Source organism: Hippopotamus amphibius, chromosome 8 (assembly GCF_030028045.1).
Source record: "Hippopotamus amphibius kiboko isolate mHipAmp2 chromosome 8, mHipAmp2.hap2, whole genome shotgun sequence".
Classification (NCBI taxonomy): domain Eukaryota; kingdom Metazoa; phylum Chordata; class Mammalia; order Artiodactyla; family Hippopotamidae; genus Hippopotamus; species Hippopotamus amphibius.
In genome coordinates this window covers 3105335-3123664 of record NC_080193.1, presented here as the reverse complement: position 1 = coordinate 3123664, position 18330 = coordinate 3105335, and the positions used below count along the sequence as shown (strand labels likewise).

Here is an 18330-nt window from a genome sequence, read left to right as displayed (position 1 = left end):
AATGACACGTGACAGCACGAGGGCAGCGGGGGCAGTCGGAGAGCTGCAGACCTCCCAGGGCACGAGACCCCCTACAGGCATGGGACCCCACCCCCCGCCAAGGCTGGGCTGACACTGCCAAGTTCTGCATTGGAGAGGCACGGAAGTCTCCCATTTGTAGGAAGAGACCCATGAAAACAAAACGGAAACTTTGGGTGTTACAAGGAACAAGTACACAGTATACACCTGAGACACTGCAAGGCTTTGCTAACGTGGAAAGAATGGGAGAGAAGACTGAACAGAAGCCAAGCTGCAGGCCTCCCTGGTCACTCAGATAGTTTCAGTTGGATGAAATCGTAACCGTTGCCCCATTTCTCGAGCGTTCCCTGTGTGCTGGGCGGTGTAGCATACTTTACACGGCTTTTCATCGTCTAACCTTATCAACAGCCGTCACACAGAGGGGGTGTAGGAGCCCCAGGCCACGCAGCCCACCGCGCTGGAGTCAGGTCTGTGGGACCCCGGAGCCCGGCCCCGCCCACTGTGCTGTCCCCCCCCCCCCCAGGTGGAGCTGGGACAGGGAGGCGTCCCCCTTTGCTCTGTCCCCTTCGGCTGACTGTGTTCCTTGTGTGGTGCGGCCCTGTTGGGGTGCGGGTGTGGGCGTGGTCTCACGGCTCTGGTCGGAAGGGCGCGGGGTCTTTCCTCCCCTCTGGCCCCCAGCCCCTGACTTGCAAGCCCACAGCCTGCATGTGCTTCAGGCAGCTCCTGGCCTCCACACGGGCCCCAAGCCTGGCCTGGAATGTGCGGATGCTATGAACTCAGTCCCACCAGCCTTTACATTTGACCTCCACCTGCTTCTCTGGCCGCAGCAAGATCCGTCTGTTTCTCAGTGAATCAGCACATCGTCCTTCCAAGAAGGAGCCCTCTTCACCCGTGAGGGTGAGGGGAGATGGGGAGCTGCGGTGCCACCCCCAGAGGCCCCTTGCCCTCTGAGCACTTTCTCCCTTGGCAGTGAGTCTGGGTGAAACCTGTGGGCCCACAAGATTCCAGACCTTCCCTTCTCAGCCTGTGGGAAGCTGAGTCCCGAGAGAGCCGGTGCCCCTGTCAGTCCCTCCGCAGCCCGTGGCAGCCGTGCCTGGAACGGAGTCTCCCGTGCCAGGTTGCTTATCCAGGCTCCATTCCCATCCCCTGTGCCCCATCCCGGTGCATCCTCAAGTGTCCCTTAAGCGGCAGAAAATTTTGTTTTTAAGCCCAGGGCGTCCCAGGAGAGAAACGTTTCCCTAGTGCCTTTGATGTTCATCCAGCGCTCGTGGTTCACATCCTGGGTCCTCCTGCCCAGGGAGAGAGCTCTGGGAGGCGGGATCGGGGGCTGTCTTGGGGGAGGGGCCCCTTTTCAAGGTGTCATGTCCTGCCTTTCCTCAGAACCTGAGCACACAAGCTCGAGGGGGTGGGCAGGGCCCTGCCAGAGGCAAGCCCAGGAGGCTTCTGTCCTGATGCGGTCTCCAAACCCCTGCCCTCTTTCCAGCCCCCTGCCACAGTGCTGGAGGAGAACCAGGAGCGCCCAGGGCCTCTTAGCTGGGGGTGATTTTGACCCCCAGGGGACACGTGGCAACGTCTGGAGTAGCTTTGGGTTCTCAACTGTGGGAGGTGCTACCCACATCCAATGGCTGTTTCTGGATACCGTATGGTGCAATGGGCAGCTCCTGCCACAAAGAATTAGCCCCAAATGTCAGTAGTGTTGATGTTGAGACGCCCCGAACTAGATTCTGATGGGGAAAGAGGTCCAGATGGGGACCCCCTCCCTCCTGTGACTTTGGAGGAAGAGGGCCAACCACTTGCCCGTGATGGTGGAGATCTGAATCCTTCCTCCTTTCCCTTCCCTTCCCTTCCCTTCCCTTCCCTTCCCCTTTCCTTTCCCTTTCCTTTCCTACCAATCCCTGGATTTATTACTAAACCAAAGCACTAGTGGAGAAGAAACACCAACAGAAACAGAAAAATCACCTACCAAGAAAACACATCCATCTGTTCAGACGGTGATGTCTTCAGAGTGATATGGTAAAAGGCAAGTGACCTTGCCACAGCATAAATACGTGTGCCACCTCATATGTGAGGCTCCATTATAGACCCAGCTTGGTTCTTCTCCAATGTCTTCTCTTGGAGTTGTACCTGATTTTACTACCAGTGCTCATTCGGATGTGTTGGGGAATGGGACGATTCTGCTTTTGTTTCTTGGCCAGGAATCATTTGATCCTGAAGGTCTTGTGAGAAGACATGGCAAGGAGCAGACTCAATGTCACACAGGGTGGCGGAGAAGATAGGAGGAAGCGAGTGGAAGGACGCGTTTAGTCTGAATCCTTTCTTGATGGCAGCCCCCTCCCCAATGCCCTGAAGCAATTACTTTTGCTGGATTCCAAGACCAGAGTGGTTAAGAGACCTGCTTAGAGACACACAGCAGGTTATCGACAGAACCAGGATCAGAATCCTGGTCGTATTTAGCGCCCACTTGCTACAATGCGGCTCTTGTGGTTCCCTTTCCTTGTACACCTGGCTTGCCTCTCCAGCTGTAGATAAGCTCCTCGAGGGCAGAGAGCACATCTTGCTCATCTTGTATCCTCTACTGCGGGTCCCCATTCCACACAGGTGCTCATTTAGAATTGGTTGAATTCATTCATTCAGCGAACATTTATGCAAAGCTGAACCAAGGCGGCCCTGCTGTCTTGGTGGAGGGCAGCAGACACGTAAAGCATTACAGAAATAGAGAAGGGGATTTAATTCTGCACGGGGGAGCTGGGAAAGACTGGAGAATGGGGCACTGAGGCCGTCCAAACGTTCTGATTTCAATGTACCTGGAGGTCCACCAAGAGCCTGGTACACCACCAGTCAGTTGGAAGCTCGGGAAGGGAGGGAAAGAAAGCAGAAGAAAGGTAACATTGAATCCCAAGCAAGTGTGCTTCCAGTGTCCTAGTGCTGGAGCCTGAGGACAGCCCCCCCGCTTCTCAGGGAAGTGGAGGGACGGACCCCAGGTTACTGAGCACAGGATGGCGGAGAAGAGAAGAGAGGAGGAAGGATTGGACTCAGGGACTCTCCACCCCACAGCTCTTCCCATAGAGAGAGAGAGAGGTGGGATGTGGGAGAAAGCAGCCCACTGACAGTGGCTTCCAGGGTGGGGCAGCCGCGTCCTAGAAGAAGGGAGGACAGGGCTTGGGGCCCATACTCCCTGCCCAGTGACCAGGGCCGTGTCTGGGCTACCCAGGGCCTGACCACCTCGCTGGCCACCGTTGGTGGTTGGCGCTCGGAGGATGGGAGCACTCTGGGGTGGTCTGACACACAGGATGTGTCTCGCCTCAAAGCAGAAGTGAGATGGGGCACACTTCCCCTAGAGACAAGAGGCAAGTCTGACCACCCCCTCACCACCGCCTCCTGCAGGAGCCGGGAGCCTGGCTGCCACCGCTAGCGTCTGAGCCTGGGGGATGACAAAGAGAAGCCGGCTTGGTCTGGAGACCCACACAGGGAGCTGGGGTGCACCTCCCACCACACACCACCTTGGGCAGCATCCCTGTGGTTGGAAGATACTGTTTCCACCAGGTTTTATGATTTAGGCTCTAAGGGAGCTGGTCTCCCGGCACAGCCACAGCCAGCCCATCGCTGCACGAGCTCATTTACTGTTGACATGCTCAACCTCCACTCTCCCGTCAACCAATATATTGAGAAGCATCTGGGTGCCAGGTGTGGAGAAGGGCATGAACAAAAACCACACAAATAATTATGGTGATGGCCGTGGAATAAGAATAATTGTGAAAAGTGCTCCAAAGGCCATGGAGAGGCCACTGTGGGAGGTCAGACAAGTCCCTGATCACATCTGGGGCTCCGGGGTATTTCCGTGGAGACCTGACGGATGGCAGGGCTTACAAAGGGCAGAGAGGGCAGATAAGGGGAGCTCCTGGCTGGATTCTCAGATGGAAAGAAGCTTGCAGGGTGGGAGGAAGCGGGAGAGGGGGCCAGTGTCACCTCAGAGACCGGACCATGCAGAATCTTGCAGGCAACGTAAGGGTTCCGCCTGTTTGGTACATGCTCAAGAGGAGTGTTGAAGGCCGGGAGACCTCGGGCAAGTTTTCGCTTCTCTTTGCCTCAGTTTCCTCATCTTTTCAGTAGAAACATGTTTGCCAGCTTTGCAGGGGTGTTGATGAGCCCTTATGGGACACACTGGCGCAGAGGAGGTGCCCTGTAAGTGCAGCCATTAGTCTCGTGACTGAGCCAAGCCAGGAATCCAGGCTCCAGCCCGGCTCCCCCTCCGGTGGCTGTGGCTGCAGTTCCTGCCTCCCCCGCCGCCTCCCCGACCCCCCCCCGCCCCCCGCACGGGCTGCTTCTAGGAGACCTGGAGCCAGAAGCCGCCAGCCATCGGGGCTGAACACGTTGGCCCGAGCTCCAACTTGCTCTCTGCTAAAGCGTTTTCCTGCTGTCATTTCACTGCCCTTTGCCAGCCACACTCATGCAGCCTGGGAAGAGGCTCCGGTCCCCAGCCAGGGCCAGCCTAGGAGACGATGTCCCCTCCCTTCTCCCAGCCCCCGTGGCGCCCCAGCCTCCCGCAGATGACCGACCAGCCAGTCTCTGCGATGGCAGCCACGTGCCTGCAGGCGAGGGGCAGGAGTGATGCAGAGCTGGCAGCCCCGGGGCTGACCGGCAGGACTGCATTATTCTGCAAGGGTAGAGCCACCCAGGAATCCCTCTGTTTTGATTCAGAGAAGGAATCTCCCTAGAGGGGAAAGGAGCTGGCCAGGGCGGCACGCGTGCCTGCAGCCGTGCAGGTGCTCTGCTTGCTACCCGGCTTCGTTCTAGCAACAACCCCTCACACTGGGTATCACTGGCCACTGTTACAGATGAGGAACTGAGGATTGGGGTCACCCAGCTGACCAGTGGCAGAGTCTGGATTCTACTTCAGGTCACCAGGACCTTGCCCTGCCCCCTGCCCCTTGGTGGTGGCCCTATGGGCTGGGTTTTGCTGTATTTTTGTATTTCGTTGGGTGTGAGCCAGATTGTAGGAGGCCTGGAAACGAGGGGGCAGGCTGAGCTTTGGTTTCTTCATCTAGCAAGGGGCCACAGGAGTGTTGCACAAGCTGGAGGCCCCTCAGCGATGGGCGGAGCCACCATTCTGGTTTACAGAGAGGAAGCTGAGATCTGGAGGTAGAGAGCAGCTTGCCTGGAGGTTACAGGGTTGGTTGGTGCAGAGCCGGGGCCTGGTGGGCTTTCCTTGTGCCTCCTTCGTGACCTCCTTTGCTGGCCTTTGGGCCCCTGTCCAGTCTCTGCACGTTGGAGGATCCCAGCCCAGGGCCCCTGGACCTCCTTTCTGCATCTCATTCCCCGGGCAACCTGGTCCTATAACTCTAATTACCATCTACATACCTGAGTCTCCAAGTGAGAACTTTAGCCTTGACCCCACCCCTGAACTCCAACCTGTGTGTCCAGCTGCCTTGCCGGCCTCTCCCTAGAGACCTGAGAGCATAACAAACTGGATATGTCTAAAACCCAACTCTTGGGAATTCCCTGGTGGTCCATGCTTTCACTTTTGAGGGCCTGAGTTCAATCCCTGGTCGGGGAACTAAGATCCCACATGCTGCGCGGCATGGCCAAAAACAAACAAACAAAAAACCAACAACAAAAAAACAGCTCTTGATTTAGCTGCATCCTCCCAGCTGCCACCCAAACCTGCTCCTCCCACAGTTTTCCCAGTTTTAGTCACTGTACCATCATCTACCCAGTTTTTCAGGCCGAAAGCCTTGGAGTTACTCTGTATTTCCTTCTCTCAACCTCTACATCTAATCCATCAGCAAAACCATATTGTAATCTGACTCTTCTTCCCATCTCCACCTTTATCTGATGCAGCAGCCACCGAACTGGTCCTCTTGCATCCTCCTTTGCCTTGAAGAATCTACTCTCCTCACAGCAACCAACATGCTGTCTTTCAAACACAGAACAGGCTGCATCCTTCCCCTGCTTGAAAACCCTCCAGTGACTTCCCATCAATTTGGGGTGAAATCCCAACTCCTTGCCCTATGGAGCCTGGGCTTCTGGAAGCCTCCGTCTCTGTTTTCACCTCCTGTTGCTCGCTCTGAATGACGCAGGGTCTCCTCTTTCTGGTCCGTGGATGCCCCAAGGTTACCCCTGCCTCGGGGCCTTCTTGACTCGCCCGTCCCAAGATCGTGGCTCCATTGCTTTCTCACTGTTGGTGTCACTTGTCACCCTGCCTGACTCCTCTGCCTAGAGAAGCACCACCCCTCTGCCCGGCACTGCCTGTCACACGGCCCTGTTATCTCCCCCACGCAGCCCTTGTCACCACCCGAGACCATCTGCACCACTGGCCCACATGTGTGTCGTCTTCTCTCCTCTCTGGAACGTAAGTTCCGGGACTGTTTCTCGTCCCTGCTGCATCCCCAGTACTTAACAACAGCGGTGTGCCTGGCATGCAGTAGGTGCCCAATGAGAGCTCGTTCACAGAACCAACCAACAAGGGTTCATCCCAGGTTGCTGTCCCGACTCTCCTGTAGAGCAGCACCTCCCTGTCCTATGACTTCAAGACAGTAATTTCTTTAAGTGCTCAGAGGTCGCTCACTTACCTGCCCGCTCTACCACCTACAAAGGGCGTGACCTTGGGCGCGTTACTTCATCTCTCTGTGCCTCAGTTTTGTCAGCTGCAAAGTGGGGATAATAACAGTACCCGCCTCATGGGGTGAAGGTGAGGACCATATTAATGTAGGAAGAGGCGTAATGCAGCGCATGGGACCCAGCGTTCAGTACCGTTCGCTCTGCTGCCGTGATCACTGCCATCACCACCACCAGGCTGACCAGTGTTTCCTTTCTGCCTTCAAGTAATAGCACTTACCGGCCACTTTGCCTGCTTGGTACCCTACAGTGGCTTCCTATTCCACTTGGGAAGAGACCCAGCCCCTGGAAGCAGCCTGGCAGCCCCACCTCCCTCTCCAGCCTCACCGTGCACGACTGCCCCCCTTGCTCGATCCCCTGCAGTCACACGGGCCTCCTGTTGGTTCTCAGTGCGATTCGTGCTTGTCCCACGCCAGACACCGGGCCTGGGATGACCTCTCCCTCCTCCTGCCCCTGGTTGATGCCTCCTGAGTGCGGTCACGGCCTCTCCACCTCCCTGCGCGCCCCCAGGCACAGTGAGCCTGCGCTGCAGCCCTTGTCACAGCTGTGAGCGGGCACTCACTCCACCCCTGGGTCGATGCTGCCTTTCCTATGAGAGCCTAAGCTCCACGAGAACAGAGACCCAGTCGTCCTTTGCTCCACCTTTGTACTCACTGTGTTTGCACGTGGTAGGTGTTCAGTAAATATTAAGTGACGGAGTGGGGAGAGAGCCTTTGGATTGGGCACACAACTGCCCCAAGAGAAAATCTGCTGTCTTTGCAGAACCAACTGGCCTTTCTCACCGGCCTCTGGCCACGGAGCCAGAACTGCACTCCTGATTTCCAGGCGGGTCCGCCTGCTCGCAACGTGGCCTGGGGCAGCCCCTGCTTGCGTGCTGCCTTCCTTCACATGGTGCCCACAGAGTTACAGGAGTCGGGAGAGCCTGTGCTCGGCGAGGCCAAGATAGAAACTGGATGTGGAGCAGCGACACGATGGGGAAGTCTGGCTTCCGCTTCCTGAGCTCAGCCTTCTCACTGCCAGACATCCAGGTCTTCCTTCCCTCTCGAAACAGGGTAACTTTGGGGTCCTGGTGGCCGAGTGCTCTGCTCTGGTTTTTCTGGCGGATGGTGTTTAATTACTTGGAGCAGAGGCCCTCGCGGGCTCCAGCCCTGGGCCAGGTCCCCCCGTCGAGTCAGAGCCAGGATGTGGCAAAATGAGAAAAATAGGGACGCTATAGGGAGTTCTCATAAAGCTAAATTAATTCTCAGATTGTCTGCCCTCCTTTTTCTGTGTGTCAGGATGCCCTTTCTTTTATGAAACAAAGGTGATGGAGATAGTTATGTTTTCTTTCTTTCCTTTTCTCTTTCTTTTTTCTTAATGTCCTGGCTTGTCAAATCACCTACTTAATTTTCCTTTGAAATTTCCTGGTCTGTGGACAGCTGAGCCGGGATGAGACCCCGGGTTTTCCAGTTCCAGGTTATGCTCTCTCCGCTCTGCAGCCCCTCCCTGGAGAGGATAAGACGCAGGGGAGACGTGAGCTGGCTGTTAATTATTGACAGGCTGCCATGCGGAAGAGGGGACACGCTTGTTCTGGCTGCATCCTGGGGTCACCGGGGAGCAGTTTCAGACAGGCACATCCGTGGCTTAGAACAGTTTCTGATAGGCAAGTATTTGACAACAGACCGGGCCTCCCCAGCCGGCAGTGTTCAGGCACAGCTGGGGCAGCTCTATTTGGGGCTGGTGGATAAGACACTTGGGCTCGGGGGGAGGGGCGGGGTACCAACTGAGGATCTTGGTCTTAGATTCAACTGGATTTCAGCACCAGTTTCACCACTTACTGTGTGAGCTTCGGCCAGTCCACTTCCTCCTGTTTAAAATGGGGGTAGGGAATTCCCCAGTGGTCAGGTGGTCGGGACTCCATGCTTTCACTGCCGAGGGGCCAGGTTCAATCCCTGGTTGAGAAACTAGGATCCTGCAAGCTGTGCTGGGCAGCCAAAAAAAAAAAAAAAAAGAGATAAAATGGGGGTGGTGAGTTAATTGCTGGCACTGCCAGAGGTTTGATTTTCCTTCTGCAGAGACAGTAGCCCTGGGGCAAGAGAAGGACTGGGAAGATGCTGCCAGATATGGGACAGATGAGACCACGAGAATTAAAAAAGGGAGTGAGGCCTCCCAAGAGATGTGAATCCTGCACCCAGGGAGCTTACTTAGAGTCTGGTAGAGAGCAGGAGACTCACAGAGAAAGGATAATGTGAAGTAATTTACGACCAAGGACTGGCAAGAGTGGCCCAGATGTCTGTGCTATGGGAGGAGGTAACACTTAAACTGAACCTTGAGACACTGCCAGGGTCTGGATAAGTGGGAAGGAAGGAGCTTCCCGGGAGAAGCTTCCCAGGAGGAGAGCATACAATAGTCTGTCGCATACGGGTCTAGTAAGTAGCTATTATTATTACCTACATTTCAGGGGCATGGCAATCTCTCTTTCCTTGGGCTCCCACAGCTCTGTGAGCACATTCCTGGCACATGAGAGATGCTTGGTGCATGTTGAATGAACAGGCCTGGCTGCCACAGAATAGAGGGGGATATGATTAGATTCTAAGTGACCTGGAAAATGAGAGCATTCTTCCATATAGCCATACACCTGTCCATCATCCAACAACACGCACATACATACATACATACACATCCTTCCTTCCTTCCATCCATCTATCCATCCATCCCTCCCTCCCTCCATCCATGTGTTTCAGGCAGAGAACAAGACAAAGCCACTCGATGCTTATATCAAGAGGGGCAGGGCTTACAGATATGAATCAAATAATGACATGAATAAGTGTAAAACTGCAACTGTGGCAAGTGCTACAGGCCAAAGGGCTTCATGGTGCCAGGAGGGTCCAAAACAGAGCGCTTTGACCTACACAGGGAGGTCAGGAAAGTCTCCACAGGGAAGTAACCATTGAAGTGAGAACTCATGGGTGAGAAGGATTAACTAGGAGAATTGGACATGTGTTGGGGATGGGGAATGTTCCAGGCCGAGAGGGCAGAGCACATGCCAGGGCAAGATCATGTTTGGGAGGTGTCGATGTAGGGCCTCCTGGGCATGTTCAGGATTTTGATTTTTATCCTTAGAGGCTCTAAACGAGCATCAGGTGACACGATCAGATGTGTGGTTTTTAAAGGCTGTCTGGCTGTGGGGATAGAAAATGGGAGTGGGGGGTGGGATGGGCAGGTGTAAAAGCAGGAGACCGGTGAGAAGCCAGTGTGGTTGTCCAGGAAATCGACAATGGAACCTGACCGGGAAGGGGTGGTGGAGGGGAGGAGTGCGTCAGGAGGCCATTTCGCAGATAAACGGACATGACTGGGCGACGTGTTTGCTGGGAAGAATGAGGGCGAGGGAGTTGACTAGGATGATACCCAGGTTTCTGGATGGAACTGTTGCCAGGCAACAGGGTGAAAGCCAGGAGAGAGCGGGGAAGGGGTGGGACACACGTTCCCTAGCCGTTGTTATTATGTCTGTGTTTGCAAAATAAGGGTGTCGGGAGCGTGGGCGTGCAGCTCCATGAACGCCCGCTCGGGGGTGAGGAGGCTGCACGTTGCAGGCTGAAGAGCTGGGCCGGGGAGCTAGCCTTCCAGTCTTGGCTCTGCATCCAGGGAGCTGTGTGACCTTGAGGGGGCAGCGTCACCCCTGTGGGCTTCAGCTCTAAAGCTGACAGCCCTGCTGGTGGGGCATTTGAAGGGCATAAAGCAGCCTGAGTCTTATTCGTGTCCACTGGCGTTATTTACAGGGCTTCCCCTTGGAAAGTTATTCCTTGTAGACCCCCTTTAACCAGAGCCTGAAGGTTAAAATAGCATTAAGTCTGCAATGTGAGCTCTGAAGGGACTCGCAGAGCCCACGTGCCCCATCCTCTCATTTTACAGAGGGGCAGCACCTGTGTGTGACCCTTCTCTCTCTCCTCCTGCCCAACCCTGCACGTAGCAGAAGAGGAGGAACAGTTTGTGTAAAGCCACAAAGCTCCAGGGCAGAAGCGCACCTGTTGGGGTGAGCCCCACGGTCCTCTTCTTACTTTGGGGGTGGGGATTTTCCTGCTGCCTACCGCCATTTCCTAGGACAGATGGGGCTAGGCAGAGCTGTGGGGATGGGCTAAGGTTATAGGCACAGGAGATGCTGAGCATCTGGGGGAAGAGTGATGAAGCGGGCACTGAAGCTGTGTCCTGCTGAGCTGGGGTCCTTTCTGACTCACTGAAGATGCCTCTTGTCATGCACCCCTGCTGTGGCTCCTGGGTGTCCTCCACAGGCTGCAAAATGCTCTTTGCAAAAAAAGGAATGCAGAAAACCCCACCTAGCCCCTGCAAAGGAGACATGAAGATAAAAACCTGGTTGGAACCTCAGGGCCGAGGTTTCCATGGTGGCTCCACTCTGCCGCCCTTCCCATTGGCTAGGTGTTCTGCTCCGGCTTTAGCAACAGAGGCTCAGATACACGTCTCCTTCCTGATTGGCCAGGCTGTGCTGCAGCACCATGGCAACAGGGGCAGAGGGACCAGTCTCTGCAGAACAACTTGAGTCACTTTCTACCTGGGGTGGGGCTGAGGTCCCGAGGGCTGCTTGCAGGGGATGCAAACTGGAACAGGTAGCCCCCACCGCAGTTCAGAGTCAGGTGGGGAACCCTCCTCCTTGGTTGCCCAGGGTGTTGGGAGGCTGCTGGGCTTCTCCTCCTCATCTCATCTATCCCGTATCTTGCAGCATCTTCCCAGTCCTTCTCTTGCCCCAGGGCTACTGTCTCTGCAGAAGGAAAACCAAACCTCTGGCAGTGCCTGCAGTTAACTTATTTGCCTAAAGTCACGCAAGTTACAAGCTCGAACCTGAACCCCCATTATACTGCCTGACTTAAAGGCTTTAGGGGGTCTTTGGTGGAAAATCTAGGGGTCCTTTTTTTTTCTTTTTTAATAGACTTTGTTTTTTAGAGCACTTTTAGGTTCATAGCAAAGGCACAGAGCCGAAGTTATAGAGGTTTCCCATAGTCCTTTTGGTTTTAACAGCAATCCTCCTTCAATTCATCAAACAGCTAATGCTTTCCAAACGTTCTCCTATCTGATCCTTCTAACAACTCTGTGAGTTTAGTAAGTCAGAGAGGAATGACCTGCTTTATAGATGAAGACACCAGAGCCCAGAGAGGGCAAGTGATTTGTTCCATGTCACACAGCATATTCATGCCAGAGCTGGGCCTCCAACCCAGGCCTCTTGAATCCTTGTCAGGGCTCTACCCCCTAACCGTTGACTTATCCATACCAGGGGGCCTCCAGGAGGGTTGGAGGGATGCTCTGAGGGGTCCTCTCATCTGTTTAGAGAACAGTTGCTGAGTAGAATCAGGCATTCCAATGTCTCCAACATGGACCAACGGTTTCACATCATAACCCCAGTCCCTGCCAGGCAACTCCTAAATGTGGCTCCAGGCCCCAGGAAGGGGCCTTGTTTCACTGCAAACCTCGCTGTCCATCCCCCTATATGGACAGGAGAAGAAACACTTGTAACTTAATTGCAATCAGTTTAACGTTGCTCTGGGCTTGAAGCTGTGCTGAGTGCCTGCCTAACTCCTCACTGCAGCCTTGGGCCTTCACTGTCCACCATTGGGATGCAGAGGCCGGCGCTGAGGAAGGTCAGGCTGTGTGCCAAGGTCACACAGTTAGCAGCAGGGCCACAATTCCGACAGGAGGCCCCCCTGACTCGAAAGCAGGCTGGCTTGAACAGCGTGATGGGCTCTCTGAAGCAGAACAGTAGCTCCAAGAGGCATCGGAGAGCAGAGTCTTTTGCTCTTGGGTGTGCATTTTCCCCTTGGTGGAGGCAGCGGCTGGACCTATTTTTTGGTGCTGGAAAAGGCAGGCTGAGAAGATCTGCTTTGTGGTAGGCATTTAGAAATCCTTGGCTCCCGAGGAGTGACCCGTTGCCCCCAACACAGTCTCCTGTGGCCTAGTATCTCAGCTTTGTGACCCTTCAGGAGGATGTGGCTGGGTGCCTGGCACGTGGCAATCAACACGGAGGAGAGAAAACCTGATGACCTCCTTGCTCTGAATCGGAGCCCCCACCGAAAATGAAATGCTTTGGCAGATTCTTTCCTTCCTGCTCAGCTCAGGCTCCCTGAAGCTCTTGCCCCTGAAACAGAGCCCAGCCACCTGGCCTGCCCTCCTGCCCTCCCAAGGGCACTGATTTTGGAGGACACAGAAGGCAGGAGCTCAGGCCCACCACTCTGTTCCCCTGCGGGCCACACCAGCAAGGGGCAGGCCCACGAGTTCACCACCAGCAATGGTCTGCAGCATTTTCCCTGGGCCGGACACCCCACAGGCGCTACGTGTACATCACTGGTTTCTGTTAATTCTCACAAGAGCCTCTCAGGGAGGGTCTCATTATGCCCATTGCACAGAGCAGAGAGTGGAGGCTCAGTGATGCAGTTGCTGCCCGGGTCACACAGCTGTGCAGTGCAAACCTGGGGTAGAGTCCAGGTCTGGTCGGCGCCAGGGCTCTGTCCTCCCACTGTCTCCAGGAAGTGTCCCTGGGAGCCCCTAATCCCCACATATTTGTTGCCGCGGCTCCGTCAGCAGTCTCCTTGTCCCACGGCAGGCACGTGCTGCCCTGGCTCTTTCTGAGTTAAGCCAGGGCTAAAGCGCCTTGGGGCCATGCTCATCTGCCAGCGGCTCTCCGGTTTAGGAAGCCCTTTCCCATCTTGCCCTCCTCACGACCCCATGGGGATTCTGCATGGCCCCCCAGCCCTTCTAGCCTGCAGCTCTGCCGCAGCGGAGTCCGCATTAAATATTAACGAGGCAGCTCCTGGCACTGCTGTGACGTCAGTTACCAGGCTGCTGGATGAGGGCTGTGGCAGCCTTTCCAAGGTGAAGTGGTGCCCGGAATTCAGCTGGCTCAAATGGCATCCCCAGGGGACCGGCTGTCGGACACGGAGGAGACGCCGCTAATGTAAGGCGTGGCAGGAGGCCAGGAGCTGCCCTCCCATCTCCACGGCTCCCTCGAGGCCCGGGTGTTATCCCGATGCTGGCATGATGCTTTCAGTCATTGGGCAAATATTTATTGAGCACCTGCTGTATGCCGAGCACCGTTCTAGGTTCTGGGGATACAGCTGTGAGTGGGACAAGGTCCCTGCATCGTGGGGCTCCCCGTCTGGAGAGGGAGAAACAGTCTGAACAAAGAGGGGGAGACCCAGCACTGTGGGCCAGAGCAGGCGCCGCCCCAGCCTGTGGCCGAGGGGTCCTTCCAGGGGAAGCTCGGATTATGCTGAACCGGAAGAAGGAGCCTGCGTTAGGTCTGGAAAGAGGAGGGCTGAGTGTCTCAGGAAGAGGGAATAGGATCAGAGCTCAGACCCTACCCCTTCCAAGCCATGTATCTGCAAGCTGGGTTTCCACCGTACAGGGTTGCCATGAGGACCACGTGAAGCCATGGGGAGGGATGGCACAGAGCTTGATGCAGGGCGAGAGCTCAGCGGCAGCTGCTGTGACAATAGGTCTGTGCCTTCATAGAATTCTCGCTCCGCCAGGGATCCTTACCCCAATTTGGTGAGCTGAGAAACTGAGGCTGGGTAGTACTGTGGATCAGATCCCAGGCTGGACACACGACCCCAGGCTCTGACACGGGCTTTTTGACATTCTCCAGCTATAGGCAACCCAAGCAGTGGTCTCAGCTCAGCGAGACACAGACTCCCACTAGAGATCTCAGTGTGAATTCCTCGGCCTTTAACACTCCCAGTCTCGGCCTTCTTTGCAGCTGTCCAAGGACGAGCCCAGGCCTCGGTTTTGGGGGGACCTGGGCATAGACCTTGTTCTGCTGCGAATCTGCTATGTGACGGTGAGTGAATTTCCTTCCCTCTCCGAGCCTCAGGTCCCCACAGTTAACACTAAAACCAGCTGTCATTGCCTGGGTCTCTGGTCCTCCCAACAGAGCTGCGGCAGAGGAATTATTATTATTATTATTATTATTTTTGTTACTTTAATTTTTTTTTTAGAGGAATTATTTTTAATTCCATATTAAAGATGAGGAACCAGGCCACATAGCAAGCGGGGGCTGGATTTGGCTCCAGGCCCATCTGCTGGCAGAGCTGACTCTCAGAGTACGAAAGCCCGCCTGAGTTGTCTCCAAGGTCCTCATTGTGAGTCTGTGAATCCCGTGCCGTCCCCAGGCCTTCAGGGCCAAGTGATTTCCCGGGTAGGGCGTTTCAGTGTGGGCTGGTCCTCCACGGTCCCATATAAAGGAGGTAACGGCACCGTCACAGGTGCCCGGCAGGCAGCACCCACCCTCTCCGTCATCCACAGCCTCACTCCTCTGGGCATCCGTCCCGGGGACGGGGGAGGGGTCCGGCGCACAGAACAAGCCCGCTCTACAGACAGGAAATTGACGCTCAGAGGGGTGCGGCGACTTGCCTAGGCTACCCCAGCTACTGTGGAAGCGCTGGGATTTGAGGCCAGGCCTGGCAACTCCAGATCTCATACTCCGAGTAACTGCAAGGTGGCCAAACTCAACCTGGAGACCGCCTTCTCCTCCCTTTTCTCCTCCTCCTCCTCCTCCTCCTCCTCCTCCTCCTCCTCCTCCTCTCAGCCCCCTCCCAGCCCCTGGAATCTTACCTCCCTCCCCCTGGCTCCCTCCCCTGTCTTATCTTCCACGAGACTGCCAGTCCGTTAGCTGTCAGCTGAATGAAAACATCCCCCTCCTGGGAGGCCTTGGCCACTCACAAAGAGAGCTCCTGTGGTGGTATTTCTGCAGTATGCACAAGGTGTGATCAGATTTGGCCCCACACTTGTAAAGACGGGCACCCCGGAGCCTCAGATGATGCACGAAACGCAGGCCCTCTCTGTCCTCCAGGGTTCACACCTGAGGAGGGAAACGCCGGCTTCCTTAGGAAGTGGGAAGCAGGTGGTGTAAGCGAAAAAGAGTGTGGACTTTATCATCCGAAAGACCTGGGTTCACATCCTGACTCTGCCCCATTAGCTCCATGACCTCGGGTAAGAGAGCTTCCGTTAGGGTCAGGGTTTGGGTGCAGGAGGAATCTTCCACCTCCCAGCTGTCACGAGGATTAAACGAGATCACGGATTAAACTGCACAGCACAGGGCTGGATGCCTAGTGGTTAGACAGGAAATACCAACCCTACCCAAAAAGGCCACGCAGGTGGCGGATTCTGGAGTCACAGAGGGTGTGAGCAGGAGAGAGTGCTTCCTGGTGGGGACCTGGGAAAGCTCCTTAGAGGATGTAAGACTTCAGTTGGATATGAAAGACTTCGGGAGTGGTCAAAGAATGGGAAAGTTGATAGACGCGTGTGGGCAGGGTCTGTAAACCCTAGGATGTCCACGGAGTAGGTGTTGAGCTTGGAAAGGGGGGCCAGGGCCAGGTCATGAGGGGCCGGGTGGAGGAACCTGTATCTTTTCAGAGGGAAAGGGTCCTTCTTACCTATGCCTCCCATGGCAGCTCAGTGCTGTCTGCAGAGACCAGCCCCCCCGCGTCAGCCTTCTCCGTGGGCTTTGGCACTGCCAGATCCCTTGGTCTCCTGACTCAGGCCAGCCCACCACTGCCGTCAGGAGGAAGACAGAAGTCTGTAGCGATGTGTTTGCCTCCTACAAACATGCTGGGGAGGAAAAGCTGTTTTTTAGCACAGTCGCCCGGCAGGGAACCTTGGGGGAGACTCAGCAACCCTCACCCTCGCATCCAAGGCTGTAGTTTAAGCAGCAGTTGATGACAGCTGTGCACGCACCTCAATGACCAGAAGAATGATTTCAGGCGCTCAAGAGGTCAGGGGCAGACATGCAAAGAATGGTGATGGTGTAGTGGGTCTGGATCCGGGTTCCCGCCCCTCTACTCTCTGTGCTGCAGGTGGGCAAGGTACTTAACCTCCCTGGGCCTCAGCTTCTGCATCTGTAAAATCAGAACGATAATACCGACCTTACCTTTATCAAGTGGGAGTGTGCTAGCCATCCGCTGCGCGTGGCCTGCTGCGGAGTTGGGCCGGCTACCCTTTTCCACTCCGTGTACGGATGTGGTCCAGACACTGGGCCTTTGAGGCATCCCTGCTTCATCCTCTTGGGCTGCCATGTCATTTGCTGAACTTCAGCAGTGACATACCCTAGACCTTCAGAGCCGGAGAAAAGACAGAACTCTGCCAAACAAGCCAGCGCAGCCTCCCATTTCACAGACAGGAAATCCAAGGCTCAGAGAGGGGACGTCACCACAATCCAGGCTCTGACCTCCAGCTTTCCCTGGACTGCACCAGGCCCTCCCACCCGGGCCCACCTAGCGAGAACCACACAGAAGCTCGAGGCAATTATCCAGATGGTTCCAGCCAAAGGATCTAGAAAATTCTGGCTAAGAAACACAAGCTCCTTGACCACCTGCAGAACTGAAGCAAAAGCCTTTTCTGCCCTCATTTTAACTGTGCGTCCATAGGTGACAGCTCCGCCCTCTCCCGCAGACCCGAGCTCCCCTGAACAAGCTTATGCGGTGGTGGGGGTGGGGGCTGCTGAGAACGGGGCTCCAAGCTCCGCCAGCTCACAGGTTGCGGCTACCAGGACGTTTTCGCCCTTTTTAATGCCAAAAGCTGCCGTGGAAGCCGACCTGCTCCCAAAGCGGGCTTTCAAAGAGGGGCGGGAGGCCCTGGCTGATCCGACATCTGTGCACTCAGGCTGATCTCAGACACAGGGGGTGGAAGTTGGTATCAGCAAAAGGAAACTGGAGTCCGGGCCGTTGACAGAGAGTGGGCGTGAGTGGGGAGGCTCCTGGTGACCACCTTGACCCCTGAGCACGTGCCTGACTGCTGTAGGTGGTCTCCTTTTCCTCATCCGTACGATGGGGGTGACAGCCTCCTTCCCAGAGTCGTGAGGGTTTGGGGAGCTGGTACGGGGGTGGTCAAGGGTTTACCCCCAAGCCAGGCAGAGAGCCAGGGATTAACAGCAAGAGCTGCTGCTGCAGCTCCTGGTGGTGGTGATATTATCACCGGCTCGGGATCAGCCGGGTCCCCCGGGCAGCAGGAGGCCTGCATTTGGGGAAAAAAAAAAAAAAATGAAAATCCTATCTGGGTGACATGAATCTGTAGGCAGGTGGCCCCTCCTGCTCAAGCTGGTAACCATGCCGACGGTGTGAACGCCATCTCTCCAGAACAATACCAGGGCTTCTTTGTAACACATCCCTTGGTGTCCAGACTTTGCAGGGAGCTCAGAGTGTCCCAGGACACCTGAGGAAAAAAGCAGGACATGCCTTTTCTGGGTCACCTATTCACTGGGCTCTGGTGGAGGGTCCTGGCAATGCTTTGGAAATCCAGTTCCCCGTGAGAAGCAGTCATTACCACTAGCTCAGGGTGGGATGCAGCAAGGAACTTTCTACAGCTGTGATGGCTGGTGCGGGCAAGGTGGCAATGTGCTCTGCCAACCCCCAACCCTAAGAACCAGGGTGATCATTTAAAGGGGGCTTCCCCAAGGGTACTCAGCTGGTAACTGGCAGAGTGGGATTTGGACCCAAGTCCAGCTCCTCTTCCCCATCACATCACACACATGTCCTCAGGTAGCTGGGGGAAGAGTGTTGCTCTGTTCCCTGAGCGAGACCCTGCCAGGTAAAGATGCAGCAGACTTGGCCCCCGCTCTGGGTACCTGCACCAAGCTCCAGGGGCCACACAGTGTGTCTGACCTTGATCATCAGCCCCCTTCCCCTGGTTCAGGGGCCCTCTTGGAAATTGTTCAGAAGCTAT

The 18330-nt window shown here is 55.6% G+C and overlaps 1 protein-coding gene and 1 pseudogene across 10 annotated transcripts in view; one reads left to right on the top strand and one right to left on the bottom strand.

Moving 5' to 3' along the window:
* Positions 1–7859, top strand: part of DEPDC5 (DEP domain containing 5, GATOR1 subcomplex subunit) — a 98244-nt gene extending 90385 nt beyond the window's left edge. For 7 of the 10 annotated variants that reach the window (XM_057744916.1, XM_057744917.1, XM_057744921.1 and 4 more), the window contains one exon: positions 7396–7859. In XM_057744916.1, the coding sequence (XP_057600899.1) occupies positions 7396–7579 (184 nt within the window). In that variant the 3' untranslated portion in view covers positions 7580–7859. Of the gene's footprint in view, positions 1–1936; positions 2017–5856 lie in introns of those variants that run through there. The other 3 variants (XR_009055059.1, XR_009055058.1, XM_057744919.1) reach the window with 3 other exon arrangements.
* On the bottom strand, positions 2094–2249 carry LOC130858462 (60S ribosomal protein L39-like; annotated as a pseudogene).
* Positions 7860–18330: the final 10471 nt, after the last annotated feature.